The sequence below is a fragment of the Ciona intestinalis genome, chromosome 7, assembly GCF_000224145.3.
Source record: "Ciona intestinalis chromosome 7, KH, whole genome shotgun sequence".
Taxonomy (NCBI): domain Eukaryota; kingdom Metazoa; phylum Chordata; class Ascidiacea; order Phlebobranchia; family Cionidae; genus Ciona; species Ciona intestinalis.
In genome coordinates this window covers 1,012,034-1,023,090 of record NC_020172.2, presented here as the reverse complement: position 1 = coordinate 1,023,090, position 11,057 = coordinate 1,012,034, and the positions used below count along the sequence as shown (strand labels likewise).

At 36.2% G+C, this 11,057-nt stretch overlaps 2 protein-coding genes and 1 long non-coding RNA gene across 4 annotated transcripts; 2 read left to right on the top strand and 1 right to left on the bottom strand.

Annotated features, from left to right (window-relative positions):
* Positions 1 to 561: 561 nt before the first annotated feature.
* LOC100175623 (ferritin heavy chain) lies at positions 562 to 6,363 on the bottom strand. The gene is made up of 7 exons (XM_026835044.1): positions 6,234 to 6,363; positions 4,987 to 5,079; positions 4,534 to 4,680; positions 3,191 to 3,297; positions 2,639 to 2,720; positions 1,738 to 1,836; positions 562 to 892 (listed from the first exon to the last, which is right to left on the bottom strand). Exons 1-7 carry the CDS (start codon positions 6,303 to 6,305, stop codon positions 746 to 748), a joined length of 747 nt encoding a protein of 248 aa, XP_026690845.1. The 5' UTR covers positions 6,306 to 6,363; the 3' UTR covers positions 562 to 745.
* Positions 3,497 to 4,303, top strand: LOC113474361. Its single transcript, XR_003396024.1, has 2 exons — positions 3,497 to 3,530; positions 3,939 to 4,303. It is a non-coding gene; the product is annotated as an uncharacterized LOC113474361 (long non-coding RNA).
* An 890-nt stretch (positions 6,364 to 7,253) lies between the features above and the next one.
* Positions 7,254 to 10,735, top strand: LOC100185827. Of its 2 annotated transcripts, XM_026835047.1 has the most exons (7): positions 7,254 to 7,397; positions 7,934 to 8,011; positions 8,180 to 8,263; positions 8,584 to 8,703; positions 9,289 to 9,366; positions 9,932 to 10,054; positions 10,528 to 10,735. In XM_026835047.1, exons 1-7 carry the CDS (start codon positions 7,353 to 7,355, stop codon positions 10,669 to 10,671), a joined length of 672 nt encoding a protein of 223 aa, XP_026690848.1. In that variant the 5' UTR covers positions 7,254 to 7,352; the 3' UTR covers positions 10,672 to 10,735. The 2 variants fall into 2 exon arrangements, with proteins under 2 accessions (XP_026690848.1, XP_026690849.1); XM_026835048.1 differs by lacking the exon at positions 9,289 to 9,366.
* The last annotated feature ends 322 nt before the right edge of the window (positions 10,736 to 11,057 follow it).

Sequence of the window (11,057 nt, the reverse complement as noted above, 5' to 3'; positions counted from 1 at the left end):
ATTTATTCTACTCCTGAATTAACAATGTTATATACCTTCACTTCTATTTTCACAAACGAATACGAAATATCACTGACGTACACCTCTCTGACCTTTTTGTACTGAATGACTCTTCTTGAAAACTACGCACTGCCGTGTAATGAAAATTGATTCCTGGTGCAAAACGTTTTTTTTTGTACGCGTTTCTTGTGCCATGGGGCAGGACTTTATCGGTGTGCTTGGTAGCAAGTACAGCAGATGGTTCTGTGCCGACGGTTGATAAAGTCGCGTTGATTGAATATTTAAGGACGTAATGCCGGGACGTTTTTTCATCAAACATTAAAAGCTGCGATTTAATGTATAATAGGGTGGAGAAAAGATAGAACACCTTTTCATTCTATTTTCTCGTCCGATTAGGTATTAAGCGAAGTACATTAAAAGAATTAGAAAACCATTTCCTCACGGCGCCCATAAACCGTTATTAATTGTTTAAAACACGATCAGGATATTTAGATAATATGTACAAAGGTGTCCCGTCTCCCCCACCCCACTATCTGATACATCACAAAAAATACCAGTACATTACGTATTTGGCTTTTTATTTACACTTGTAAGATCATCGAAATATATCTACATTTAACATTGTTGGTTACAGATTTCATTACAGAATGTCGTTTTACCAATTTATCACGGAAAGCAATTGTATTCAATACGCAAAGCAGTTTGATAAGCTATAATTACAAGGGGAATATGGGACGATTTCAGTTTACAATTCAAGATGTTTGTCAACAAGGAAACTGCCGAGCCCAGCATTAACGTCGCCGATATTCTGCAGTGTCTTAACATGGTTGGCAATCTCTTTCGTATCTTCAATTTGGTGACCCAAGAACTCGTGGACAATCATCTCTGTAAGCTGAAATTCAAGTCAAAATTAGATACTGTCAGTGTGTACTATACGGTGGCTTAAACAGAATTACAGTAGGGGTATGGTTATTTAATGGTAACTTTTGGCATATTGTTTTATATTTGGCCACTGTGTGCTACAAATTGTAATTGTAATACTATAATTATCGGGTTCTTTAAAAACATCCATAGTCAGATAAACCCTCTCGAAAAGTGGGTTGCTGTGTTGTAGCTTTAGGTTCAATTTGAGGTTTACGACCGTGTGAAGCTTTAGTACGAGACTGCTAAAACCATAAGTTTAAAACCGTAGTGATGTATTAGAATTAGTTCATGTGAAAATGTGTGAGGTAATTCAGCGGAAATAAGACAATTTTGCTTCAAAACAAATTCAATTTAAAGAGGACATATAAAACAAAAAAATGCGATGTATACTTTACTGTTATTAACATGTATTCGGCTTGTAGCATAATTGCATACTAAATATTTCAACCAACGCAGTTAAGATTACAAATGTTGTATAAAATTCTGGCGCTGTAGCACAGTTGGTTAGCGCGCCTGCCTCTAACCCATAGGTAATGGGTTTAAGGCTCATCGTTGCAACCATTGTGGGCGTATGTGTCTTTGGGCAAGACACTTAACGGGAATTGCTTCAAACCAGTGGTCACTAACGGGTTGTCCAAATTATCAGCCGCACATAAAAAATCCGCAAGAAAAACACCCATAAAGTAACATATACTCGGTAACTCGTAAGCTGGCACGAGGTGTATGAAACAGAGCACCCGTGTTATAACGACTGCCGTTTTCCGGCCACGCGAGGATAAAGTAAGTTACATTCATTCAGAATAGGTTGCTTACCTCTACGTATTCGACAGTCACTCTGGTCGGGAGCTGATGTGGGCAGGTGTAAGCAGATAAAGGCTTCGAAACTTCATTGTGGTGGTGAATGACTATTGGCTGCATATGCACAAAGCAGGTTTAAAGGAATTATTCATCTATAGTTAAACTATATGTGTGATTCAACGATACGGGATTTTCATTTGGGTATCGTTTGGGGTATAAGGATTGTCCATGTTTTCGTTTTTTTTATTGTCTCATTTAGTAGTAAACAGAGAACGTTTACAGGAGTATTTAACCGTATCCTTACGACTGTAAATGAGCATCGCAAAAACACACGATTAAAAAAAATAATAAGATGTCATGTGATAACGACTGTATCTATCTTACCCCAACGTACTATATATACATCATGGCGCCCTCTATAACTTACAGAAGGCGCCATGATATACATATATATGTGTGTGTGTGTGTGTATGTGCGTATAAGGCAAAAGTGGCAGGGTATAGCCAAACAAAGAGAGTACACATCGTCCAGACTAGTTTTTTAAAATGATTTCAAATATAGGCTTGTAGCTGTATTGGAAGTGTTAACTTCGAAATATTGAGACCTTCTAATGTATTAGAGTGCGCCTTTTGATCTTCAACATATAAAGTGGGGTGGGGGGAGATGGGACACCTTTAGCACGTAATAACCAAATATTTAGATCGTGTTTTAAACAATTAACAACGGTATATGGTAGTCGGGAGGATACAGTTCTATGATTATTTAAATTTTCTTTGTTTGCTACCAAATGTGACAAGAAAATAGAATAAAAAGGTCTCCCATCTTCCCCCGCCCTACTATAAGTTAAATTGTGCTGCCCAAACTGAAACAGTTGAACTATATTAACATAAACGTAAAGTATTAAGAAATTGCAAACCTGAGCCCTTGCTAAATCGTTCCCAGTAGTTCCGCTGGCGTTATTATAACAACTCTCACTGATTTGAACTGATGTTACTTTCCTAAAGTGGATTATATGAAAGAATTATACAATTAAAGACAGTCGTAACCGCGGCCTCGTTATTACTTAATGCCGTTAGCATTAGAATCGTACTATGTGTGTCCTTGAAAGATAAACTTTATGGTTATTGCTTTAATACTGTGGTCACTAATAGGTAGACTTAATGAAAAAAAATAATCCAAAAAATCAAACACCCACAAAATTGCTTAATACATAAACTGGTAAACGTCCACGAATGTGTGAAATAGGGCTCTTTTTAATTTCATTTTACAACTCACTTGGGGCCACTGTGTTAATTTAACCGCTGTTATAAATGTCTTGCCCAAGGACACATACGTCCACAATAGTAACCAGCGCCAAACCTCGAACCCGTAACCTATACAGGATTACAGCAAATAGAATATTTTAAAAGATATCGTCACGATAACGAAGAATAAAGGGTTGACAAAAGCGAAAAGACGGGTCACTTACGATTGGAGAAGCGTCAAAGCATCAGTTACATCAATCTCAAGCTCTTTGGCGCATTTGAATCCCGTTAAAATGCTGTTTACGTTTGCACACGACCCATCCGACTTTTTCTATGAAGAGAATTGACAGGTACATTATACGTATGTATGGAGTTTACAATATCATAAACTTATTTATAGTAGGGTGGGGGAAGACGGGACACCTTTTACCTCTATTTTCTCGCCCCGTCTAGTAGTAAACAAAGAACATTCAAGAAATTATAAAACTATATGCCCATGACTCCCATTGACCGTTAATAATTCTTTAAAACACGATCAGGGTATTTAGATAGTATGTGCTAAAGGTGTCCCATCTTCCCCTACCCTACTATATATAGATTGGGGTAAGATGGTTCTTGTTTTCATGACACATTTTTAGTTATCTCATTTGGTATAGTAAAAAGTCCGATTTGGTGGTAAAGAAAAGTTGGTATTTATCAAAAACACGAATAACGGTATCCATCTTACCCCACAGTATTTTACTTTCTATAACCTATAGCACGTTTTCAGAGCACAAACATACGGTACATATGGTTGACCGGATATATAGTAGGGTGGGGAAAGATGGGACACCTTTCACACATAATAACCAAATATCCTGATCGTGTTTTAAACAATTAGCAACGATCTATGGGAGCCGTGAGAATATAGTTTTAAAAAAATCGTTGAAAGTTTGTTTACTACAAAATTAGGGGAGAAAATAGATTGAAAAGGTGTCCCATCTTCCCCCACTCTACTATATATATTCAGTTCGTGGCGTGGTTCTGCATGCTTAACAATGTAGAACTGAATGTTGCGCAATCCAAGTTCAGACAAGGTGACTGCTATTAAATGACGTCATGGAATTTTGCTGCCACGCCACGGGTGACGATGCAAACTTGCAAGCTTTCTTTGTTTAGCATTCATGATGTGTTTGTTTAGATTGCGTTATGTAAAACACTAATAAAAAAAATGCAAGCTTAAGTCAATATTGCGAAATTCATAACTTGCCAATACAGTTGCCATACATTGCAAATCAAACAAAAACGTTCTAGTTTTAAGAAACGACTGTGTAAGGTGTATTATATTTCATTCATATCAGAAAAAAATACATAGTACTGTGGGGTAAGTTGGGACACCTTTATCACATAATACCCAAATATCGTGATCGTATTTTAAACAGTTAACAACGGTCTATGGGAGTCGTGAGGATACAGTTTTATAACTTTTTGAATGTTCCTTGTTTACCACCAAATGGGACGAGAAAATAGAATGAAAAGGTGTACCATCTTTCCCCACCCTACAATATTACAATCTTGTAGATTTTACCTGCACCAATGTGATGTCGAAAGTTCCGCCTCGTTGGTTTTGGTACTCAATAAACCGTTCTGCATGCGACATTTCCTCATTGGATTTTGCGCGGAAGTACTTGGCTACTTTTGGGTAATAATGGGACTCCCGTTCGAAAAGTTTCGACTGCAAAACAAAAGAAAATTATTTCGGATCGAAAAATGCGTGGAATAATAATTATGCGTATTTATATACTATATTTATTTGGTTTATATCTTGTTCAAACTCTGACTGGTTGTTTTAGTAGGTTATTTTTATAAATTTGTGTACCAATAATCTAATTTTTAAGGGTTTTTGTCGCTATTAAAAATTTTAATTTTTGGAACAAAACAACTTTTGAATCGATTAAAGAATTTAATTTGTATACATGCATGGCAAATAGGTTATGGCTTTTATAGGTAAAACGTTGTCTTTAATAAAAATATGCCTTACCAGGTAGAGATATGTGTAATGGCCTTTAAGCTCCACGGCTATCTGATCGTTAATCCATTGGTTCACCCGACTTTCAGCACAATTCAGTATTTTCTAAAATAAATTGTTTCTTTATAGTAATAATTTTAAAATAGTGGGTTGAGGGAAGATGGGACACCTTTTCAATCTATTTTCTCGTCTCATTTGGAAGAAAACTAAAAACATTCAAAGAATTATTAAACTGTATCCTCAAGACTCCCACAGCCCTTTGTTAATTGTTTAAAACACGATCAGGATATTGGGATATTAAGTGCTAAATGTGTCCCATCTTCCCCGAACAAAAATACAGAATATAGCGACAAAACAACAGTTTTTAAAACACGCTTACAGTTAAAAACATATTTATAGTAGGGTTGGGGGAGATGGGACACCATTTTATTTTTTTACTCGTTCCATTTGGAAGTGAGCAAAAAATAAGGAATTAAAAAAATGTATCTTCAGGACTCACATAGACCGTTGCTAATTGTTTAAAACACGGTCAGGATATTTGGATATTATGTGATAAAGGTGTCCCATCTTCCCCCACTGTACTCTACATCTAAATTTAATTATAATCCACATATGTTCCAGAACAAACAGGAACACTGTTTTAAATTCGGAACATATGTCGATTTTGTTTTTACAAATAGTAGTTACTGGGGTAATTCTAAAATCCCGTGTTTTATTTTATTAAAAACGGTACCATTTTTGAGTCACTTATCAGTGACGTCACGGGTGCTTCTCGCTTGTGGCTATTTCTTACAATGAAAAATGTCGTGCTAATAAATTTTTTTTTGGTGATACCTTTAAAGCGACTAGTTTGTTGGATACCAAATAACCGAAGACTGTAAACCAGCGTTTCTTAAACTGGGTTAAATTTACCCCTGAGGGTAAATTCCTTGTAATTAGAGGGTAAATGAGCTTCCAATCAAAATCCTCATCATTTGACGGGACAGAAAAACTGTGCCAATTGTAGTACTTTACCAGACATTGAACAAAAGCTAGCGCATCCGCGTTGCATTAAATATAACTGATGTAATTAGTTTTATTCGATTTTTAATAAATGAGCGCCATTTTTTATATATCGGGGGTAAATCTGATAAGCATCTTTGTTAAAAGGGTACAGCATACAAAAATGTTCCACCGGTATAAAGCATGAACATTCTTCGGAATAGCAAGAACAGTTATAATGACTACAAATCAACATTGCATTAAAATATATAACTTACCCAATGACAGTCTCCCCAACCATAGGCACATGACAATGTTACGGCTATCACACAAAATGCAAAAAGCTTCATCTTCGTTTAATGTATGCAATATACGATTAAATTAACACCTTAGAACAAATTTGCTGCAACAAAAATATGATTTAGTAATTTAACAAGGCTACACAACTTATCGTGTTTGTCTATGCTTTAAGCGTTTATTTATGAAGATTTATATTTACATTTTTATACAGATTGGGGTAATAGGCCAACTCTGCCCTAAGTTCCGGAGCCATGGCGGACCAAAACGTAGAGCCTCACTCTTATCGAAGAAAGCGTTTATTTATTTAGATTACTAATGTACTTTTGATCTTATAAAGAACACTGGTATACTACTAATAAATGCACTGCTGAATTTATCCCTGCCTTTACTTTATACCGTCTACATGGTAACAGATATAATTACCAAATATATTACAGACTGTACCTGTCAATATATATAACACTATATTGTACAGCTGTGATTACCAAACTGTCGTCGGCTACAGAGCACAAACAAAGTTTCAACAACGTCGTTCTCATTACTGCACTTCTATTCTTCATCAGAAAGCTATGAACAACACCATGACGTCCGAACAAGTCAACCGAAAAGTGAAACGCCGCAGAGAAAGCAAAGAAAGACTTAATTCTGAAACACTTTTATTGTTTGCCTTTAGAGTGCGACATGCATTACAGCCCCGCAGGCGCTCTTGTCAGCTATTTTGATGCCGTACATTGGACTCAACCGGTCATGCCTTTTGTTTACGTAACTTGTTTGGCTTTAGTTGCCTGCAACTCGCAGTTGGAAACCTTTATTTGATGACTAGACAAAGAGCATGCAACTTTTGTTTGTCACGATAAGTTAGCGTTCACGAGTTCGTCAAAACTGTACTTGATTGCTCAAGCAGAAAGCTGGAACGAAACAAAACCGCTTCATAAAACAGTTCAAGCTTTATGAGTTATATATTGAAAGAAAGAGTGAAAAAGTACACAGCTGTAAAAAGTAGCTTTAGTTTTGCCGCCTATTGTCGCAGTTGGAATTAAAATTTATTAAAATTTGTTTTCTAGTGTTCGTTTAGAACAGAACTGCGTGTAGAATACATGATGCGTGTTTTAGTTTTGTTATGTGCCGTTCTAACAAGCCAGGTATGTATTTCTATTAACTATATGTGATAAAATAACGTGAGTGTGTTAATTCGTATGAAAACTTAGTATAGTAGGGTGGGGGAAGGTGGGACACTTTTAGCACATATTATCTAGATATCCTGACCGTGTTTTAAACAATTAACAACGGTCTATGAGAGTCATGAGGACATCATAGTTTCATATTTCTTTGAATGTTCTTTGTTTACTACTAAATGTGAGGAGAAAATAGAGTTAAAAAGTGTCCTATCTTCCCCCATCCTACTGTAATACCGTATTTGTCATTTTTAATCGAATGTGTTTAAAACGGTTGGTATGTAAAGTAAAATGGAGGAAGATTGGGCACCTTTTTGTTCTATTTTCCCCTCCCATTCGGTTGTAAACAAAGAACATTCAAAGAATTATAAAACCACATCCTCACGACTTCCATAGACGGTTGTTTAAAACACGATTAGGATACTTGGATATAATGCCAAGGGTGTCCCGCCTTTCCTCATAGTACTTATATCTGTATTTGATTCTACTATGACATTTTCCAGGTATATGTTGCGTTCGGCCAGGAATTCAATTCATATTGCAATGTGAGTACTGCAATGAAATTGAAAATTGCGAATTTGGTAAGTTCATTTATTTAAACGTTTCTTTAAATCCAAGTTTAAACTTTTTTTCAAATTAATGTTTATGAACCTAGGTCCGTACGAATTGTCAATAAAGTTTACTGGACTTTTTTGGTATGTCCTTTATGTTCACACATTGTTGCGTAACAATTTCGTTAAATTTTGCAGCATTTGGACGACTTACCACTTTGTGCGATGGCAACGTCATTCACACAAGAACTGGTGAAAAAGCAATACCAGTATCTCACTTTGGTGCGTAGACTGTTTATTTTAGCCGTACCCAATTGTAATGTTTTCTGAAACGGTTATGAACGTGTAATATAGTAGAGTGGGTGGGCGGTTGGACACCTTTTATTCTATTCCTCGTCCCATTTGGTAGTAAACAAAAAACATTCAACGAATTAAAAAATTGTATCCTCACGACTCCCATAGGCCGTTGGTAATTGTTTCAAAACGATTGTAGTATTTGTATATTATGTGCTACAGGTGTCCCCTCTTCCCCCGCCCTATTTAATATTTTTTCTTAGATTGTATTATAGCTACGATTGGCATCAAATACTTCTATTTTTCAGATCCACCATCATTATCAAGCCGACCGGTTTTATCCAAATGTAGCGAAGTATTTCCGCAAATGCATGGAGAAAACATCCGGCATGCTCGACCGTGTTGCAACCTATATTATGGCAAAACAGGTACGTTCAATTCCGCATGGTTTGTTTTTTTGTCATATTTTTTAACGTGATCAGGGTGCTCGCCTATATACCGGAGAGTTAGGTTCGAGGCTGGACTCCGCTATCATTATGGTCGGGTGTGTCTCCAGACAAGACACTTGATGGTCATTGCTCTAATCCAGTGGTTCCTAATGAGTCTAAATTAGTAGCTCTAAAACGGAGCAATTACACCAAAAGTTACATACGGGATAACTGCAGAACGAATTTATGAAACAGAACACCCATGCTATAATACGACTATCGTCGCCCTGGTTCGCGAGGATAAATAAGTAACATATAGTAGGATGGGGGAAGATGGGACACCTTCGGCGCATAATATCCGAATATCCTGATCGTGTTTTAAACAGTAAACAACGGTCTATGGGAGTCTTGATGGGAGTCATATAGTTTTATAACTCTTTGAACGTTCCTTGTTTACTACCACATTAGACGAAAAAATAAAGTTAAAATGTGTCCCAACTTCCCCACCCTACTATATCTATTCGATCATTTTTTTATTGGTTTGGCTTTTAACTAGAGGGGTGATATTTTCTACTGCATTTTCAGGTGACGATTTCAGCTTCTGCAAACGCCCCTGATTATGTGAACGATCTTTTTCAACACGGATTTATGCCTGCGTTCACCGTACGTGTGTTATTTAACATCGACTAAAAAACCTGACAAATTTAGGTTCATTTTCTATATGCTGTTTACTGCCAGAACTTTTTTTAATCGGGTTAATAGAGCAAATAAACATGTTGCAAATTAGGTGCACAATGTCGGGGTTAAATATTTATCAAGTTTTTGGAACGCCATTGTTGTGAAATTTAATTAAAATCCAGTTCTGTCTGAATATTTAGAAGGTTTTTTTATAATCTAAAAAAACAGAAGGCCGCGGGGTAAAGTTTTTAAATTCATGTGCGTAATTCTTTGTGTACTATACGCCCGTGACAAAAGTGGTTAGCGCACCTGGCTTTAACTCAGAGGTATAATGGGTTCAAGGCTAGTCGCTGCTACCATTGTGGGCGCATGTGTCCTTGCGCACCTAACGGCAATTGCCTTAACCCAGTGGTCACTAACGGATTGTCCAAATTATCAGCCATACAAAAAACAATCTTAAAATAAATAATCACCCACAAAATAACATACATGTTAACTCGTAGTTATAACGATAAAGTAAGTTACATTCATTCATTCAAACTATATGCAGATTAACCATACCAGACCGCCAACCCTCCGAAGTGCTTTTCGCCAAGCTTTTAAATCGGAGAGAAACACGGTAGAAACTTTAACAACAATACACCAAGCGGCAGAGGTTTTGGGGGACGCGGAAGTGAGTAATACGAATATCTTATTATAAAAAACTTTCATTGTTTATTATCGAAAAAAATGGTAATGTGCGAGAGAAATCGAGCCGAAAAGCATTTTTTCCTTGATTACGGACCAGGGAAAATGGTGTTCGTGCTAAGGTTTTCTAATTGCCTAAAGGAAAACATCTTCGAAAGACAATTTATTTTGATTTTTGTAGGATGTTATAGTAGGGTGGGGGCAGATGGGACACATTTTCATTCTATTTCCTTACTACATGTTTTAGTAAACAAAGAACATTTAGTTAAAGAACATAAAACCTTATCCTCACGACTCCTATAGACCGTTGTTAATTGTTTAAAACACGATCAGAATATTTGGATATTATCTGCTAAAGATGTCCCATCTTCCCCCACCCATCAAATATAAAAAATAAAACTATAGAATTAATCCAAAGAATCTAATTGATTCTAATAATCCTACGCCTTGTTACAACAGGTTGCTGAGCTAGTGGGAGCTGATTTGATTCCAGAGGTAACAAAATTGATGAACGAGTTACATACACACTTCAGTATGCTGCACTCAGTCACAAGGCATAACCTTCATGGCCTGGGGGAATTCATTTATGATAAAAACTTGTAGTAATGTTGTACTTATGTAAATTGTAATTCAGTGATCATGTAGTAATAAAGTATTGGACCAATAATTTTAATGGTTTTTTATATCTTGTGAAATGAGACGAGCTAATATAAGTGCGAGTATAGAGGTCAACGTTTTCTTTCCTTTTTTTATGCTCCCATAATACATGATAAAAAAGAGAAGATACAGAATTATAAAACTGTAGCCTCACGACTTAAAAAGAGTGTTATAATTGTTAAAAACACACTTAAGAAATCTGCATATTATGTGCAACAGTTGTCCATAGTACTAAACTCTGCCTACAAAAAAATGAACGTCGATTAAAAAACATATTACATAGCAGGGTGGGGGGAGATGGGACACAATTTTATTCTTTAAAGAGTTGTATG

Excerpts from the sequence above, each read along its gene's own strand:
- LOC100175623 (XM_026835044.1), bottom strand. The coding sequence starts at position 6,305 with ATGAAGCTTTTTGCATTTTGTGTGATAGCCGTAACATTGTCATGTGCC. Across the intron at positions 5,080-6,233 it reads GTTGGGGAGACTGTCATTGG|AAAATACTGAATTGTGCTGA; the intron begins GTAAGTTATATA and ends AATTTATTTTAG. Across the intron at positions 3,298-4,533 it reads TCGACATCACATTGGTGCAG|AAAAAGTCGGATGGGTCGTG; the intron begins GTAAAATCTACA and ends TTCTCTTCATAG.
- LOC100185827 (XM_026835047.1), top strand. The coding sequence starts at position 7,353 with ATGATGCGTGTTTTAGTTTTGTTATGTGCCGTTCTAACAAGCCAG. Across the intron at positions 7,398-7,933 it reads GTGCCGTTCTAACAAGCCAG|GTATATGTTGCGTTCGGCCA; the intron begins GTATGTATTTCT and ends GACATTTTCCAG. Across the intron at positions 9,367-9,931 it reads GATTTATGCCTGCGTTCACC|ATTAACCATACCAGACCGCC; the intron begins GTACGTGTGTTA and ends AACTATATGCAG.